The sequence below is a fragment of the Phasianus colchicus genome, chromosome 6, assembly GCF_987193195.1.
Source record: "Phasianus colchicus chromosome 6, bPhaCol1.hap1.1, whole genome shotgun sequence".
Lineage (NCBI taxonomy): Eukaryota > Metazoa > Chordata > Aves > Galliformes > Phasianidae > Phasianus > Phasianus colchicus.
Window position 1 is genome coordinate 27,394,281 of NC_143441.1, and position 20,661 is coordinate 27,414,941.

The window sequence follows — 20,661 nt, forward strand, 5'->3', positions numbered from 1 at the left end:
GAAGATAAAGAGAAAAGATAGAAAATGGAGAAAGAGACAGACTGGTGTACAAACACAGCAAAGCAAAGCAGTTCACCACTTCTCAATCCAGCAATGTCTTGGTGTCAAGTGTTGATCTTCAGTAGTGTCGAGTCATTCAAGGTAGTGTTAATAAGTTGATGATTAACAAGAACAGTACAAACTCTTACTTATAGTCCAAAGCAATTGAGCCTGCTCTTTTGGAGTGACAGCTTCTTATTTCAGGATCTCAGCAGGAACTTTTTGGTTCCCAATTTTCCAGACCTTGTAAATTTACGTCAGCATGTAAGAGGAAGCAAGATGCCATCTTGTATCTTGCCTTCACAGAATACAATAGTATATCTCTCAGTTTCCTATATCAGTCTGGAATCATTTGCTCACAGACCAAGTCTTCATCCAATAAACCCTCCTGGGCCCTCCCATTTGGAGGCAAGCACCTCCAAATAAATGCTTTCAAATGTAAAACTGCTATAAAATGATGTTGATTGCCTCATGTTCATTTGAGACATTCCTTAGCGGTCTCAGATATTTGGTTTTATTCTGTGAATCTTCACTTGTGTATAGTTTCCAATCATGCAAATGATTCTCATTCTGCATCTGAAGCAAATTACAAAGAGAAGATATAGCTAGATTATGAAAGAGAAGAATGAAAAGGTTTTAGGTAGAGGTTCATATATATTCTTTGATAATTTTCCATGCTTCCTACAACTTTTGTTGAAGATATGGAAATAGTGAAGAACCTTTCTGACAAATGGAGAAGGAATGGAATAGGTGTAATACATCGAAATACCTCTCCCTTTGCAAATGCACCTAATTTAATTGCCAAGAGTATACTCTATATTTGACAGAATTCAGGTAATTTCAAAAAGGCTGTACCAGAGTAGGCATTTTCAGATTTTTTTCTCTGAAAGGGACCTTTGTTAAGGGGCAGTGAGAATTACACTCATTTTAGTAGGTGATTCAAATAATAAATTATTTGAATGAATCTAAGCAACAAAGTAAAACTGCTCTTAAAATTACAAAGTAAAATGTGTTTATGTTTTCTCTCTCTTTTTTTAATTTTCAAGTGTGTCAAATAGACTCATTTTGAGGGAGATACAAAGTTGCATTTTCAGAGGGTAACAGATATATGTCTACACGCTCTTTGCTTTTCCATGTAGGGCAGGAACATAGATTTTCCATATGCTTATGCAGTTTTACTGGAAATAAAAATTTAACATCCTGAATAGCATGCCACACAAGTGGAAATGTGAATTAATCCAGAAAATGATTCCGTGTTCTTATGCTTCTTTTTTAAAACAAGTACTTGTTTTATTCTGACTTTAGTACTTAACACATCTCAGGATAATATAAAAGACAACGAATGCAGCAAAGCAGTGAAGCGTAGGCTGAATTTTAAGTATAGGAATTTTATTTATGTCTGTTGTGAAATGATCACAACCAGCATCAAGTTATGACTAAAGATTGACAGGTCTCAAACAGGTGGTAATGAAAAAAATCTCTAAAATACGCCTGAGAAATTTGTTACCTAGATGTTGTAATGCTTTATTTTTCCTCTAATCCTGATTTCCTCACTACTCTTCAGATATTAAATTATTCTGTACATTTTTAAGAATAGAAGCTGACATCTCTACCTAGCTTATAGCAATTCACTCACATCTTGCTCCTTTGCGCTCTGTAAAAACAACAGAGAATAAAAACACATAAATAGTAGATTGCTTCAGAAGTAATATCTCCTATTTATTTACTTGGAAACTAAACAGAAAAAAAAGAGAACGATAACATGATAAATATTTTTCAGTATAGTTGCCACCATTAGTGCTACATTTTTGCCAGTGATGAATTAAAGCCTGTGTGCTGTGCTTATAAACATTTGCAGTAGCAGAGGTGACTCACTGTTTCACAGCTGCTATGATAGTGTTGTTGCTAGGAAAATGTTGCCCACACAGTCCAGCTTTCACTGTGCTCGCAGCCACTGTCTGATTTCCATTCAGCAAGCATTGATAAATGTCAGTAGGTGCAATTTTTTCCACGGAGAAATTAAATAACTCACTTTTGGTTCATATACACTTCCATGTCAAATATCATTATTTCAGACCACCCCTCTGCTGCTATCTGCTGCACAGTAACAAAATGTAATGGAGTATTGGTGGGAATATAATACAATTTGCTCGTATTATATTCAAAAAATGTTGGTTCATGGTTGGGTGTTTTGTGTGTGTGTGTGTGTTTCACTGCAATTAGGCTTATTACATGGTTTCACATAAATGGCCAACTAAATCCCATTGTGCTGTTCTCTCACTCCCTCAAAGGAAGAGGCAAGAGGAAAAAATATTATTAAATAAAAGTGTAATGTGTTGAGATAAGAAAATGTAATTGAAAGAAAAAGGGACCTTGCAGAAGTAAAGAAAGAGGAAATAATTATTCTCTACTTTCCACCAGCAGGCAAGTTCAGCCACATCTTGGGAAGCAAAGCCTCAGTGCATAGCAATTGCTTAGGAGGGCAGACATTTTCATAAGCAGCCTCCCATTTTTCCCCTTTCCCAACTTTTATTGCTGAACATGATGCCATATGATAAGGATGTTGGTTTGGGTCAACTGCTTCATCTCTTGCTCGTCCTTTAATGGCTTTGGAGGGGTTGGGATTCAGCCTTGGTGAAGTGCCAGCACTGCTCATCAGCTGCCAAAACAGTAATTCTAGCCACATGTGCAGAGCACAGCCTTGTATGGGCTGCTGTGCAGAAAGTCAGCTTTGTCCCTGCCAGAGCCAGTACAACTCTTTTTGCCCATAAGTCTCTTACATCTTTTAGTCATTTGCTGAATAAGAGCTAAGTGAATAACTTTTAACCTCCAAAACTTCATGACAGAGATCAGCTATGTTTCCAAAACATAAAACACTGATTGCATTGCTGATGCTGGCAGGTCATTTTATGCTCTGTGACAGAGAATATATTTATGTTTCTGAAAGTCTGTATCCTGCTGTTATAAAAAGGAAGCTTAACATGAGCCTTTTTTTTTTTTTTTTTTTTTGAAAGTGCAATTCTTGGTTCTAGTCAGAACTTATAAAAAATGCACGTTACTGGTGCTGAAAATTCTCTAAATGTCTTGTGTAATTATGAATCATGAGTCAAGGCTTGTCACATGTAAGACTAATAATGCCACTTACATGCTAAAACTGAGTCCTGGAACAGTTAGTTCTATCCAGGCAAACAGTCCCAAATGTATTCTCTTTTAGATTTTTGGACTTTCTCTTGAATGGCTGGTAGAAGAGTAAAACCAGTCTAGGGAAGATTTTTTTACAGTAATTTGTGTATAGTATAGTATTATTTGAGGAGTTCTAATTCAGAACACTATAGGACAATTAAAAAGGATTGTATACAAATATACAGTCTCTATGACATCAGGATTGTACATTAATTAATGAAAGAATGTGCAAGTCTACTGCCAACTTATAAATAGGCTAACTGTATCCTCTAAGATGACATATGGAGTCCAGGTTTTCTCCGAGTCCTTGATTGTATTCATCCTTCAGCTACTCATGGATAATTCAGTCTACAAACCTAGCAAGTTCAAAGCGTACAGAATGACTAAGTTCATTTTCTACTGACTGCCGCTCCAGCCCCACGCTGCTTACTCCTCCAGCCAGAAACTAACTTCTGCTGTATGTGCTCTTATGAGTGTTTCTTTATCCAGAATAATTTTTCTTCTATGTGATCAAACCATGCGCTACAGAGCATCAAACACATCATGCTGATGCCCATCTGGAATGGGATTATTTACATGCGCCCACAGGGAAAGGGGAAGAGAGAGTAGTCTCCTCGTGAGAACATTTTATATAGTTTGTGAGATGAATCCATGTGGAAACTGGTGTCAAAACAACAATTTTGGTATCTTTTCTGAGATCATTGTACTCAACTTGAAGGTTAGAAGGGTGAAACTATTTATAAATTTCTCTCTATGTGATAGTACCCATGGTAATAACTCATTTGTGTCACTGTTCTCAGTGTTATCTGAATATATTCTCCAGAGGTGCTAGATATACATAGGTCACTCTGAAAGTAATGTCTCCTATCTATTTCCATGGAAATTGCAGCAGATACAATGAACACAATAGCACTATCAAATAGAGAAAATGACCTACTAAACACTGGTTTTCAGCATAGTCACAACCATTAGTGATTTCTCTGGATAAGCTGATTGAGATGCTCTTCATTTCATGGTATGACAGCTGTACACGGCTGGTCTTTTACAGTCCTTTTTTTTTTCTTTCACAAATTGCACTCTTAAATGCACCACTCACTGCTTCACTGTGCTCACGTCTGCTGTTCAGTCTTCATAAACATTTAACAAGCATTGGTGAATGTCAGTGGGTGCCATTTTTTCCACAAGGAGGAATTCAATTCCTTACATTTGCTTCACATACACTTCCATGTCAGACACCATTCTGTCAGACTACCTCTCTGCTGCTGTCTGCCAGACGGCAACAACATGTAATGGAATATTGGTGAGAAGGTTTGGCCTCTGTTGCCACATCACCAACATCCAACTCTGACAGTGTGGACCAATATAAGAAAACAGAGATATTACTTATAGAGCAGCCCTTCTACATCTTCATGGCTGGATAAGAAACTCAGGGAAATCATTGTCTCCAAATATTAAAACAATAGCAAAGGATATAATGACATTACCTGTTACATCACATTGTTCTGCATATGTAATCTAGTAATGGTATTGTATACATCTTAGTCTATCTTGTTCAAGTATAGTGTCTATCTATTTTTATTCAGCTTTCTACTTATGTTTTGTAATACAGGAAGTATTATATAATTAGTAATATGTACTACAACTAATTTGTGCAAGCCATGTCCTCAGACTAAAAACTACTAAAAGGGTTCTAAATTTTTTTGGAAAGGTTAGTTATGCTGACTAACATATGTTTGTTCAATATAGAACATTCAATATGTTCTGTATTGGATCTACATTGATCATATATTGAATTAGCATAAAATGAATGTGGATATGTTCCAAGTTTTTATTGGTAGTAAAAATATAAAACTGATTTTGGAAAAGTAAAAATTAAAAAAAAAAAAATCAAAAGCAAAGAATAAAATAATCTAAATAAAAATCTTAATGCAGTAAAACTGTTCTTCATTCCGTTTTTGTTTAAAACGTTCTTAAAGCAGTTGTATGTGTGCCTTACACATTACAGCCTGCATGCCATTGTCTTACTGTGGCTACTATATGTTCATAGATTGCCAGAGTATAATGCCTGAAAGACTACTCAGGATGACCTCATATGTCACAGACTATTATGCATCTTTGAGTTAGGTAGCATAAAATGTCAGTCATATATATAATCAGGTATTCTGTCTGATAGCCCAGTAGCTCATACATTTCATATATCTACAAGATTGATTTACTGAACCTGTAAGGAGTAGCTGGGTCAAAGGAGTTCCTTCTCAACTTTAGGCAAATTCTGATTGACATACTTTAAAATTTTATTACTGTTAAAATTCCAGTGCACTTTAACTTCATAGCTGTAAAAGAAGTTATACTTAGGGCTTTTGAAATTGTTTATTCTTCTTGTACTTCTTGGATTTGTTTTTCATTTTTGTATTTGTCTGTCTTGAAATAACAGCATTTCGTAATTAAATCTGAAAACAGAGAATTCAGTAATTGTTTTCCTAACAGTTCCCTATTCATCCAAGAATCAGTTTTGGATAAGCCAAGAATATTTTGAGTTTTAACTGATTTCAACTGAAACGTGATACATTAAATACGTAATTTTAGAAATCGGTGGGAAGCATGATTTGTCAAGCTAGACTTGCAAAGTCACGTGATACCTGTATGTGAAGGAAAGCTAGGGAGAGGATATCACTGTGCTTCCTTTTACTCAGAGGTAATATTCCTGCCTAGTGTTGGAGATCTGGGGTTCAAATCATATGCAAGGAAAGACTTGAGGACAAACTTCTTATCTTCCATACATGCACCCAAACTTCTGTCCTGTTATGAATTACAGGAGAGGTCTCTCAGAGATGTTCTTAAAGTTCATTTTTATTTGCATATTTAATATGTGATGTGCAAGGAAGTGTGAATAACTGCAGGACTGGAACAAGTGTTATGCACCAACATCGACATTTTATATAGTAGTAGTTTGCACACGCTGACCACATCAGTCTTCAGGAAGCGTTACTACTTCAAGGAGCGCCTACCTTATTCCTATGGCAAAAAAAAATCACTCTCTAAATTGCAAGAGAAATGTCATTCACATCTCTTTTCTCATACTTTCTAGCTGTTTTGAAATGCACGTATACAATGACATGCATTTGTAAAATGAGGGATAGCAAAACGATTAATAAGAATGATCCCTAAATGCTTTAAAAAGTGTTAGACATTTCAAAACTTATAAGTTATCAAGACAGTTTCGCACTGGATTATAAAATCCAATCGTTCAATATTCTGGAGCAACGTCTTTCCCATGATGAGCTTTAAATCAGGCAGAAAAGCAAGCTATGCCTATAACAAGTCTTTTAAAGCATTCCAAGAAGCTACCATCTTAACTGTACTATTTTATAGGTAAAACTCTGTGAAACTAGCCTTTCATTTCCAAATGTGCTTTGCCAAAGTATTCAAATCCAAAAAGAAATGCTTCAACTCCAACTGTTTTTTTTTTTTTTTACATTAAAATGATCATTTTTAATACTGCAAAGGAGTAGTTTACAGTCTGTTTATTTATATAAAATGTATTTAGTATCACTTGTCCCTTTTTCTCATAACCATTTTTTTTCCTGCAATTTTCATTGTTTTTTATATTCCTAGCAAACCTGTCTTCATTTGATTCTTACTGATCTTCTTACCCCTATGCAGACGTTATAAAGGATATTTCTAAGTGCCAATTTTCCAATGTATTCTTCTTTCAGTGTACTTAATTTGAGGGTGCACAAGGAAATGCTGTATTTCAGGAAGGAACGACACACTTATTCATACTTAAATGCTATGTTTTTGGTATTAATAATATTTAATACTGCTAATAATTGTATCATCTTTCAGCAATTGTATTTCCACATTTTTTTTTCACTCATTGCAATTTTTTTCAATGTTATTTTTATTTGAATGGAATTGGATCCCCACTGAACTGCAGACATTCACACTCCATTTTTTTATTTACTTACAAGTCATCGTCACTCATTTTTTTGCCTGAATATACTGTCTTGCATAGCTGTCAAAATTGATCATAAGTTTTCAATTTATGCTCTTAGGAACCTGGTGATTATGGAATCCATTCCTGAAGAAACGCTTCTTGCCCACCTATAAACCTTTAATTTAACAAATTTTCTTGAATTTATGAATTTCCTATGTGTTTCTTCTGAGGTAAATTTGGATGTCAGTAAATAGTTTAGCAACTTTAAAAAAAAAAACACCTTCTATATTCTTGTTCTTTACTCCTTGTACAAGAGAAACATGCTTAGTCTCCTTCTTCTGTGGATCAATCTTCTCTCCTATGCAAAATACTTTGGGACTGTACTATCTTTCTTGTTTTTCTCAAAATATACTCCATTTCCTAATTTCCTTGCTTGTATTCCTATCTGCTGGTGATAGTTGGAAAGATATTTATTTCCTGAAGGAAGCTACTTCAATGACTTTTTGGAACTTTCTCTGTAGTGATAATTTTGTTTTACCATTTCTTTTTTTATTTCCCTTTTTTGGCCAAATTTAAATAATAGGGTTTTTTTCTTGGTTTTATGTGTATTAAAATATATTTAAAGCAATTCTGATAGACACGAGTAACATCCATTTTGAGCCAAAACCAACTTAATTTTATTTGTTTTTTAGTCACATTCACAAGTTGTAAGGTGTTTCTAATCCCCTTTTACAAAACTTATTAATAGATAGTCTTTTTTGTGACATCTCAAGTAATGTGATATTTAAGTTTTTTGTTGCATTACTGTTTTTCAGCCTTAATTCAGAAATTTAAAATATCCCCATGGAAAACAATTGAGAATTTGGATTTTATACTGTGATCTCATTAGATAATCCTTTTCCTCATGTTTGCTGCAAAATTAAAAGTTCCACAAAAGTAACTTAGAGTATAAAGCATTTTCACCTCTTGTGATAGTGGTGTTGGAGTACATGAAGCAATTGTTTCTTGTGTTATTTATTTGTTTAATCACTCCCAGTGATAAGTGCTTAAAACCCCTTCCCTCTTGCATGTTTGTAGGGCAACCTAAATTTCAGTGGTAGGACATAAAAACCGATGTGCTTCCTGACATGTGCTTGGTGTGAGTATGTGATTTTCTCCTCCAAGAAAATAAATATATATTTCATCCCCAGCAGCTTATAAAAAGCTTCTCTTTCAGTTATCTTTCCTTTCTAAAAGACTGTTCTTGTCCTTTAGGGAAGAAATTTTTAAGTAGATTTTCCTTGGTTTTCCATCATCTGGGAATAGGAGTCCTGTTGTTCTTGAATGTTTAAGTAAACTCGCAAACCTAGATTCTGTGTGTGTAGTAGTACCAGAGATCTAGCAAACATGATTTGTACTCACAGTGCTAGATATCCTAACACATATCTAGTATCCTAGATCAAGTCTGGTAAGAAAGACCTCTTCTTGGCTTATCCAGGATTGGGAGGCTAAATTAGCTTTCAATTCTTTGAATGTAAGAAACTGAATACATCTGAAATTGGGTACAACAAAGATAGCATTATCTGAGCTTTTCTTCACATTTATGAACACATGAATGCATTTTAATCTTAACCTGCAACAGCCTTTGTTATCTCAATCTGGACCTGAAATTGCCAGCTGTGCTATCCACTTTGGTAATTACGTAACATGGATGAATATCCACTGGGAACTAGGACAAGAGCTCCAAAAATCTTTTTAATTGATCCATGAATTAGACATAAACAGTGGTCTCCAGACATACATAACTAGCACATTTAACCATTTCTTCTGCTAGAGCCTTCCTGCGTTCTCCCTTATAACCTCTTTTAGGGAACCACAAAATAAAAATGCTGTAGAATAACCTAAAGATATTAAGTAAAATAGTGTGTCATATGATTTATGATTATTTTATCATCCTCATAATACAAATTTACATTTACTATCCAAGTATGTTTGTTCTGTGCAGTCTACAAACTTAAGTTTGCCAGAGTGAATATTGGGTATATGAAGATGAGGAAGAAAAAACATCACTTAATTCGTGTCATTGAAATGATGAGATTTCATAAGTTTTTGTTTATTTGTTTGTCTTAGTAAATCGCTTTACTTTTTTTTTTTTTTTTTTTTTTTTTCCATTACATGAACTTATGCCTTGTTTTATTGTTCCAGGAGGAGTACAATGTCCAAATAGTAGTGCACTACAGGAAACACGCAGCTGTAACGAACACTCTTGCACTGTGTATCATTGGCAGACAGGCCCATGGGGACAGTGCATAGAGGATGCATCTGTGTCTGCTTTCAACTCCTCTGCCAGCTGGAATGGGGAGGCCACCTGTTCTGTGGGGATGCAGACAAGAAAAGTCATCTGTGTGAGGGTCAACGTGGGACAAGTGGGCCCAAAAAAGTAAAGATCTTAAAAAATTATCCTTTCATACTTTAATTTGGATTTTGCTGGCCTAGATGTGTGCGTTGAATGCATGTGAAGACAAATGGCCCTCTCAATCTTTGTGCTGTTACAAAGGAACAATTTCTATTTTAAAAATACAAAACTAAAGCTATTAAAGGTCTGCAAAGTACTTTTCGCACTATTGATTTTTATGGGTGATATTTAGAGTAGTGACTGTGTTGACATCTGACTACATAACCGAGTTGGCTGCTTACCATCATCAGGCTGAGTCAGGATGAAAGTCCTGAGGTGTGTGTGTGTGGTGTATGGGCAGTGTAGCACAATCTGTAAGATAGTTCAGGTAGTTCAAAACAAGCAGCGTGCTGTACGGATAAGAGTAGTTCCCTACATAAGCATTTTTGGGGGGTCTAGTTACAGTGTAACCTACTGAATAGCACATTCTCAGAAGCAAACTGAGGTCAAGCACAGGAAAGCTCTGACACAACATTAGTTTGACAGCTTTCCTTTCAGATATATTAAGATATTTTTTTTCTAAGAGATTGCTTTAGCCCAGTGGTTTAATTTCTCAGCGTTATTTATGACCAGGGTTAAGTACAGATTAGCTGCTAGTTAAATACATTTGATGATATCTCCATGCAGTTCGTCAATCTGAAAATAGATCCTACTCAGGAGAGATTTAGGGATGGAAGAGCTGAGAGCAGAGGTCTTTTAGAAAGTTCATGAAACAGCTGTTGTCACACAGAATACTTGCACAGTGCCAGCCATTCCTTGTATTATTCAGTAGTGGACTTATTTAATCTATAATCTACTTTAAATGGAAATATGAGAAATAATACCAGCCCATTCAGTAACCTAAATTGTTATATATCTGCATTAAGTTGTGTTCTATTCAGTCATAATATCATTATATCTTTTATTAAAAAAACTCTAATGATTTATCTTCCTTTTTTAAATGTTATCATCTCTGCCTTTAGCCTGACCTTAGATTTTTGAGAGGAGGACGGTTTTATTTCATAAATGAATCAAGTGAAATGAGAAAAATAATCTTGGTTTATCCTTCAGATTGTCACATTAAAATCACCAAATCATTTTTAAAAGAACCAGCCATTTTACATGAAAATGTAAATAGGAACCTTGCTTTAAACTCCCCTTAATACAAAAGATTACTATGGTATGATAGAATCAATATTATTGGCTTTATCTACCTCACAAGTTGCAGACTTTAGCTTGTATCTATTTTGTTTAATTTGACCTTGAGTAAGAAATGCAAAAAAAAAATCAATACATTGCTGTAAGCCACATATAGTAAATACAAACAATATAAAAGATAGAAATGATGTGCTAATTGAACTAATTGCCTTGCCCAAGGATCTGAAGAGAAATGACTTTTTTTTCTGAAAGATGAAGTTGTAAGTGAAACAGTGAATGTATATAATGCAATTTTTTCTGTATGCTTATAATTTCTGTTGTTCCCTAAGCAAAAAGCTATTAGTAAGCCTCTTCGGAATTATTTTGAATTTCCCCCCTAGAGAAAAAATCTGAAAATGTAGTCACTGTATATGTGATTGCTGACAAATCATTTTGATTATATATAATACACGCACACATACGTCATCTGGTTTTATGAATTTTCTGCAAACAAAAAGGCAAAATATAACTTAAAAAGGCAGAGTTTATGAAGAGGCGATGATCCTTCATGCTGGAATTTTAGCAGAGAAGAAAGGAAGAATGGAGATGTTGTTATAAGTGGGCCTTATTATAGCCAAGAAGTTGGTGCTGGTTTGCAATAAATCATCATATTTTAAGAATGGAAAATGAATTACTCAGAGATAGACAACTAGCAAATGCTATTGCCGAAGACCATTTTCCTGTGAAGCGGCAACAACCATTTCCTTCTCTTTTCCCCTATTCTTTTTCCCCTACTGACACAGGTGTAATTCTGTACTGGCAATGGAGGCCACATTTTCTTCACAGTTTTTCATTTGACTTGCCAGCGTTCCCTGCAGCCTGGCAGAAAAGATGCCTCATGCTAGTTAACCATTCCAAGCTGATTCAATCCAACCCAAAATTAGTATCTTATCTCTCTGGTCCAAAATGCCTGCTATCCAACAAGAGGAAAATGGTAGTAATGTGTTTTTTCTAATGAGCCAAAAGCTTCAAAGTGTAGAAGTGATGTTTTTTGTACATCTTTATGCAATCTCCTGACAGTCTGCACTGTGCGCTTTTAGGGCAATACCCATTTTGAAATTATTTTAAAGACTTGCAGTACTTCTGCAAAAGCTATTGCATCTTTCTGAAGATCCAATACAGTGTAGAGCGTTCCTCTTAATGAAAGAATGGGAACATTCAACCCAGGAAATGACGTGGGTTAATGAGCCCCATATGTGGCAGTTTAATAATACCTTTTATATTCTGATCAAGCCTCTTTTTAAACAAGCAAGGTTTCCCGTTTCTTCTGACAGTCTTTCACAGTCTCATTGTTCAGACCTGTTTCAAATCCTTTCTAGCTTCTGTCATAAGACCATGGTCAGCTTATACCTAAATGTGAGCTTACAGTAGTGTTAATGTCAGATATGTCTTCTGACAGAATTCTAGTGAATTTATGAAGAGCTGTATATTTATTTTGCTAAGCAAAGCAAGATGGCTTTTCATTACAATAATTTAGAAGCTTGAAAATAACACTCAGAATGCAAAAGGCTGGAATGATGAGAGAGGAACAATATTGTTGAGGGTATTTTTTAAAAAAAATTTCAGTCTCTAGATGTAGAATGTGCCAGTTTTGACTTGCTTCCACCAGATGTATTTAATTTCTAACAGGTTTTGTGTCTGAGCTCTGTCCTGATGAGTTCTGGGCAACTAGCTCTCCCCTTGTGTGCCTGCAGGCATCCAAGTATCTCTTGTGATTCATCACTTCACTGCAGAATTACCATTTATCTGATAACATATCTTTTTCTTCTTTTTTTTTTTTTTTTGTCAGATGCCCTGAAAACCTTCGACCAGAAACAGTGAGGCCTTGTCTGCTTCCCTGTAGAAGGGACTGTATTGTGACTCCATTCAGCGACTGGACATTGTGTCCTTCTTCATGTCAGGAAGGTAATTTTGTCCATTGTGTCCAAGTGGACAGATTTTAAGTAGTCAGACTAACAGTCAGTTCTGGAAGAATACTTATAGAGATCTCCTCCTGACAGAAGATAGAACTGACAGAGCTGATATTGCAAGTTCTGGGAAAAAAGTAGTGTTTCTGTTAATGACACAGTATAGAACGATTTTTTTCAGTAGCTTCTAAAGCTCTTTATAACTTCTAGTCACAGACTCTTGCCTGAAAAACCCCTTCAAGAATGTCTTCTATTTTCTCTTCTATTTATTTTATGTTACTAAACTCTCTCTTACATTTTCACCTGATAAGTAGTCACACAGTAAACACCTATCTCTGTGTATATCACCAACAGTGATACTTCTATAACTGCAGAATTATATTTGAATGTGTTATAAAACACTTGGATTTTGTCTTTGAAATTACATGTGCTGCTTGTTCATCAGAAAACCTGAAACTGTATATCCCAAGATGTATATGCATATAATATTTCAAAACTCTCTGACTTTTGCCTGTCCTTACCTCCAAAGAAAAATGAAGGAAAATGTAAAAGAAATAGGCTAATTTTTAATTGATGTTAGTGTTCTGATTTAAACATACACTGGAATACCATTTTAATACACTTGACAAAGCCCTTGACAACAGTGAAGGTCTCACTTGAATTTTTATTACACTGTAATTGTGTACAAAGTGACAACTGGCTTTATATTGCCTGCATTGTTCTGTCTTATCTCTTTTTTAAGTTAAAGAGGAGTTATTTTGCTAATATGTACCATTAAAGATAAAGTCTGTAATAACTCTTGTTCCATGGGGTGCTAATCGCTGTGTGATGTGATGATTTCTCACAGCTACAACATTATCAGAATGTAAGATGACATAAGATGTAAGACATCAAATATACATATTTCAAGTATTACAGTCAGTTCTTTATGCTTTACAAAGTACAGAAGCGTAAGTGGTTTTCACTGTAATTCATAGTACCTCACAGTCCATTCTGAGAAATGAAATGTTACGAAGATTAAATTTATACCTGTCGACAAAGAACAGGTAATTAACAATATTGAATCTGAATCTATGAAATATTTGTTCATTGTTAAATACTTTGTTCTTTCACAGCAATACTAATGAATTAATTGTTCTTTCTACAATGTTTTTGTTGGAGCTGATTGTCTTGGACAAGTGTTGTCCTGTTCTCATTTCTGTGGATTTTAAGAAAATTTATTATGGAATGTGTATATCTTCATGAATATTTTCTACAAACTAGGATGCATTCTGCTGTAAAGTAGTGCATTTTTTAACCAACATTGGCATTTTGTCTACTCTATGAGTCAAACAATATTTTCATACGTCTACACAATTTTTATTTCATGGGTTTTACCCATTTGTGTCATCACTCCAGTCACCAGCTATGGGCTGCATGTCTGTCTTGTCCATGTGCCAGCCCCTGGCTTCTCCTGGAGCTGGCTGACTCAGGACCAGAGACTTTCCTCTGCATTGAAAAGCAGCCAACTGATGGAGAACCACTGCTGGGGTTCTCCTACTGCTTGCTCCTAATTATGATTGTTTGGCTGTGGTCCAGTATGCTTCTATGTTCAGACAAACTGCAGCTGCTATAGTAACCAAAGCTGGTATCAACCCAGTCAGCCAAATGTCTGCACTGCAGCTCTCAGAGAAAAAAATAAAAAGAAGAAAAGAAAAAAGAAAACCCAAAATTTTTGCATAGTAATATCTGTGCATTACATATAACTATAAAATTAATATACATTTCAGGGGTTTCCCTTCGTATTCTGATATCTGAAGATGATTAAAATCAAAATTCCTACAGGGATCATTTGCTGTTTATCATTGACAGTGAATTATTATAATATTTAAAAACTATAAACCAGAAATTTATTATAAAATGGGAAAATAAAACTTCATATTTATATTTAATGTGTGCTCTTTTAAAATATTTTTTGTATGTCTAGCTAGGGTAATGCTAGTCCCAGGTGGAAAATGAGAGCATAAGGAGAAGAAACTAAAGCCCAGCATGGGGAGAACCAAGAGTGTAAATTAAATTTGTTATATTTCTGACTATGGAGATTAAGAAAAGACAATTAGATTTTCTGATTGAATCAGTTAGTAAATGAAAAAATAACAAAATATAATAATTTATCCTTTTTAATTTCTGTTTCTAATTCTGCACGCCAATAATTAAAGCAAATTTATGCTTTGAAACTGAAGTGCATCAGCAAACTTAGATGGTTAGTTTTGTTCTCTTAAGCAGTGTGATTAGATATATATTCATTTGTATATCATTACTATTGTTTCTTTCTTTTTAGCTCTGCTTCTTAGTCTTTAGCTCAGATTAAAGTGTTTTATCTATTAGGATAGTTTTCTGTTTATGACAAACTGGTATGTCACTATTGTAGTGATTGACTCAAATACCTGTTACATTAAAACCTATTTTTCCCTAACTATTGCCATTCTTGTATAATAGCAGGAAAAGTAATCTCTGCTGTTCTTTTCAGGAGATGTCATAGTAAAGAAACAATCCCGTCACCGAGTCATTATCCAGCTCCCTGCTAATGGTGGTCGTGAGTGCCCAGACACTTTATTTGAGGAAAAGGAATGTGAAGCTTCTCCCATCTGCTATAGCTACAGGTAGTGTTATTCAACATATTACAGCTTATGCATCATTTTTCAGCCTCTACTATCTGCTAAACTTTGTTGAATTGCACTTCTTATGAAAATTAGGATACATCGTTAAATCAAGATTTCTAAATGGATACATAGATGAAGTTGGGCCCACAGAATATGGGGCCCACTATTTATTTGTTTCTTTTTTTTAGAAAATGAAAAAAAAAATTTTTTTCAATTCATTTGCAAAAACATTGCAACTAATGAGAATTATATTTCAAGATAAATCTTTCCTGGCAATTATTTTGAAATTCTATATGATAAAAAAACCTTCCTTTTTAAACTGTCCAAACCAGTGAAATGCAGCTTCTGTTCAGGAGAACTGAGTTGTAATGCCATGCAGCAGAACTATATTTTTCATTTTCCATCCCCATTAAACCTGTGATAATCTGCCTATTATACATCCTCTAACATGCAGAATTCTTCGTGTTGACTTAATATTTACCAGAGAAAGCTGGTGGTTCATAATTTCTTGACAAAACTTTTGGAGCAATTTTGCAGTGTCTGTATGAATAGCACAGGAAAGCCTAGATGTTCTTGACAAAGTAGTAAAGATGAGGATTTTTTATACTTTGTCTGTTTGAATCAGTAGCCAGTGTTTAGTTTCTCCAGCTGATAGAGAAGAGCCCTTGCTAATTCCTGTGAAAGAACTTGTTTCAGAGGTACAAATGGAATTAAATTTTATTTTAGCTCAATTTTATTGAGATTAAAGAAATATGTTGCTTTTGTCATCTGGTAAAAATTGTCCTGGCAAATTCATTGGGAGGCAATACGGTATGTAACTAAAAGATAGGAAAATATGTGAAACAACAATGGGAAGCCACCATACTGAGGATTCCAGACATCAGAGAAGTGAATTTGAAACCTTTTATTTGTCAGTACCAAAGCCAGAGTAATATCTTTTAAAATACTGTCTGTTCTTCATCTGTTTAGTATTTTCACTACCAAATTTTACCTGGGATAGTTCATAATTATTTGCTAATTAGAAGAAAAGTTGCTTGTGAGTGGTAGATGAGGTAATTTAATGACTGGCCTCATGCCGAACATTTCTTCTCTATATTTCCTTTTTTATATTTCCATTTATTTTAGGTGGAAGACCCACAAGTGGCGCAGATGCCAGCTAGTACCATGGTATGTGCGCCAAGACAGTCCAGGAGCACATGAGACTTGTGGACCTGGGTTGCAAGCAAGAGGTTAGAACCTGTCATTTGTTCCTCAAAAGTCTGAAGCTTTACTGGTGTGGAAAATGCTGTAAAATTCAATCATTGTAGATTAACAATAATTAAATTTTTGGGGATCAGCAGAGGAAAATACTGAATTCTGATATAGTAGCGTGCATCCTAACTGGCATTTGGCAAATCCTTTATTCATAAAGTATCAAATGTAATTTATTTTTAAATACAGATACTGTACCAATGAATATTCATGCTATTATTTATTAAGTTTATTTCAACATGTCTACCTGAAACAAGTTTTGCAGGGGTGTTTGTGGAAAGTATTTTCTCAAGAAGAATTTAAAAAGAAAGAGAGTTCATTTAAAATTTTTCTTTTTATGAAAAAAATTGTGCAAGTTCACAATGAAAATGTGAACATTTTTCAGGTAACGATATTGTGAAGACACGATTATGAGTATATCCATAAGACCAAATGTAAGACTTTTGTTCCTTGCAAGCCTTTTTCAAAGATGGGAGGGGTGGGAGAACCCTACAATAATTTTGGACTGGAAGACCAAAATTTTGGATCCCTCAAAGCAGGGTCAGTTTTAAAGTTAGATCTCACCCTGGCTGGAACAGATTGCGAAGAATCATGTCCCATTGAGTTTTGAGTATCTCCAAGGATGGAGATCACAGAATTTCTCTAGGTACTTGCTACGTTTCTTGTTTGCTTATGGACTCTTTTTCCTAATATCTAATCTGAAATTTCCCCTTCCACAATTCATGTCTGTGGCTCTTTATTCTTTCACTTTATACCGCTGAGAAGAGTCTGTATCTCTCTTTTTTATACCTTCCAATCAAGTATAAGGAAGGTAAATGTAGAGGGCAATGAGATCACAAGAGGTGTAGGACTTAACTCCACTAAAGTTCATGGGGTTTATGCCATCCCATTTCTCAAGGTTGTCAAGGTCTTCTGAACAGTAACCTAAGTCTTCATTTAGGTGCTGACTGCTTCTCTCAAGCCATTGTCCTCAAATTTGCTAAGGGTGTTTTCTGTGTAGATTGTTAAAGATGTTAAATAGAATTGGCCCTGGAATTAACCAGTAATGTGTAACTTTCTTGTACAGCTGCCACTTGGATTTCAACTCTACTGATCCTTTCAGTTCAGTGACCCTGACATTTTTTCTACCATTTCCATTTAATTCAAAATTTTAACAGCCAAAACCAGCTTTATGGTCACCTATCTTCATAGAAGAAAATGTGGATTTATCAGAATTGTATATGTGTGACTCTTTATAGTTAGGAGATGTTTTTAGGTGTATTAAATAAACTTAGTTTGAAAGTAATACCAGTTCCCACTTACTGTGTTACAGTAATTGAATTGCTTTGAACTACTAGTCAACCCTGAATTTCAGGAATGATTTTTCTTTTGCCTTTGCTGAGTGCAAACTTCTACCTGTTAAAACAACATTGACTCAGCAGATTGTAGAATTCCTGATCAAGGACAGTGTTAACTGCGGAACTGAAATATAATGGTCATTAATTTCCTTGAAGTACTGAAGGAAGTTATGGTATAGTAAAAAAGTCAGAGAGTGAATCTTAAGCTAGTAACTTCTATTGATTACTAAGAAGGTGTTATTGGAGATCAATTTAGAGCTTACCACAAAACAAAACCTGAATGTTTTGCCTATATTGCCAAGATGAATGCCTTCTGACTCTGGTAATTCTTTCAGAGATCTGTAACTAATGTAGTCTGTGAGGGCTGCTCGGACTGTGTATAGTTGTGTTGAGATGCCTAAATCTGACCACTTGGACTCAGACTTGTTAGTAACGAAGAGTAGCTAATTGTATTCTATTATTCCTACATGTCTTGACTTTCAAGTTGTTTTTTCATTGTTGTTGTTGCTGTTGATATTGTTTAGTTTTTGTTGTTTATTTGCTTGATTTTATGCTACAGTTCATTCATGTACAGTACACACATACAGAACAATATATATTTTGGAATTAATGGGCAGTTTCTAAAGCTGTTGAAACAGATTGGCAGTATTTCCATCTGGTACTTGATCAAGTTGCTAGAGTTTGATCTTAAAAAGTATGACACATTGAAGCAGGTGTCTTATTCCTACAAGGAGATATAATGGGATAGCTCTCAAGTATTATAGGATGAAGTGTAGGATGAGCAATCCTTAATTAAGAAACTTGGGAGCTGCTACGCCTGAAGGAAGTTGTTGTCTTTTGTAGAATTCTGTAATTGTTCCTGAGGTTAGGAAGAAATATTTTTCTTTACTTCTGCTTTTTATTATTTTTATTTTTATTTATTTTTATTTTTATTTTAAGTCTATGAAGTGTGCAACAGTTATTATAAAATTTTGAAGGAAGGTGAGTTCATTTATCAATCATTCTTTGTTTATCAATGATAGCAATAATAATCAGTGATTTATCAATGATTCTGTGCCTCAGTCCAAGTATCTAAATATCTTCTGGACTGTTGTTGTGGTTAAATCTACAAGCATTAATATCAGAGCCTTTTTTAGCCCAGTATTTTTCCATTGATATAAATGATAAAATTATTATAAGTGTTAAATTTAGAAAACATTTGTGTTATATGTATCTCAGTGTTTTAATACCAACCAGTGTGCTGAATAGTCTAAATTGATATTCTATAAAGGCTAAAAAAAACTAGTACAGTTTTTTTTTTTTTTTTTTTTTTTTTTTTTTGGTTGAGATAAGTAAGATATATCATGATTTATTCAACAGCTTTACAATGAATATGACTTGGAAGTAAAAGCTGAGGTTTTGTGCAAAATGACTTTAACTTTGGAAAATATAATCCTGCAGTTCTCTATAATATTAATGTATTTAGTTTGCCTTTCAGAAAATTTGCTTTTTGAACGTGGACACTATGTTTGAGCTGTTTTATATAGATTTTCTCTAGCACTAGGTATTAATATATACCCTCTCCCCTCTTACTAATTTCTGTCATGAAAATAGCCAAGTGTGAATTTTTAGTGGTGCCCATTACTCTGTTTTTTCCCCCCTATGCAAGAGAGGATTTAATGCAGTGTGCTCACAGAAGGGAGGCTGACCTGAATGTGATGCTGATTGAGTTCTGCCCCAGATAGCATTAGAAAGATTTCACCAGAATCTGAAGGAAGACTCTAGAAGAAGTTTTGTCACCTCTCCCTGCTTATTCTTCCTGAATACTTGGCTTCTTATAAATAAAGTTTCGATAAGCTACGGAAAACTTTACATGATAACTTAAAAATTCTGTACTATACATCATTTATTTAAAGGTGTTTTTTTTTTTTTTTTTTTTTAAATATAGATACAGAAAAAGATTCACCCCAGAATTAGGAAATGCTAAACACTGAAACATGAAATCTATTTGGCATAATATTTTGATACTTCATTTATAGTATAAAACTGGAAAATGGATTTTTTAACATACATTTAAGCATTTGTTGCTGATTTCTGTACAAATATTTACTATTTTTTGAAAAAGAAATTGAAAAAGAGTTCTCTCTGAAATTTCTGATGCTTGTAAATCACACTTTCATTTCTAGTGTGTAGATTGTTCCAAAAGTAGTGCCTCCTATTTCTTTCCATGGAAACTCCAACAGATACAAAGAGCTCAATAACATTGATTATTAAAGCAGATTGTCAGCTACAAAACATTATTTTTCAAAATAAGCACCACTATTAACTGATGCATGCAGATAAGTTGATGAAGATGCTCTTCATTTTGTGACATGACAGCTGTGCATGGCTTTCTGGAACCTGGTTTGGTTTTTACGTTGCTGTCACCACTGCTGAAATACACCACTCACCACTGCGCTTTGTTCATGTCCACTGTTTGATCTCCAGAGCTGTTCAGCAAGCATTGATGAATGTCAATGGGTGCCATTTTGTCTATCCTTTTTCTGATTTGATTGTCTACACAGGAGTGCTGTAACATGTATGGGAACGAGAAATGTGTTAAATAAGAAAATAATATGAAGGTATATATGCTTTCATTAGTACTTTATTTTCAACAAAATACTTTACTGTTTGTATTTTAGTTACAAAGTTAATTACATCTGAAGAAAAAATTAAAAGTTAGAAATCATTAGAAACAACTGCTTGTGTCTAAACATAAGTCTGAATAAAGCTATAG

The 20,661-nt window shown here is 34.5% G+C and overlaps 1 protein-coding gene across 1 annotated transcript in view; it reads left to right on the top strand.

Annotated features, from left to right (window-relative positions):
• The window catches only part of THSD7A (thrombospondin type 1 domain containing 7A), a 193,127-nt gene that overhangs the window by 123,740 nt on the left and 48,726 nt on the right, over window positions 1-20,661 (top strand). Inside the window, exons 9-12 of the mRNA XM_090142742.1 lie at window positions 9,344-9,578; window positions 12,559-12,674; window positions 15,186-15,318; window positions 16,444-16,547. Coding sequence (XP_089998868.1) covers window positions 9,344-9,578; window positions 12,559-12,674; window positions 15,186-15,318; window positions 16,444-16,547 — 588 coding nt within the window. The remainder of the gene's footprint in view (window positions 1-9,343; window positions 9,579-12,558; window positions 12,675-15,185; window positions 15,319-16,443; window positions 16,548-20,661) is intronic.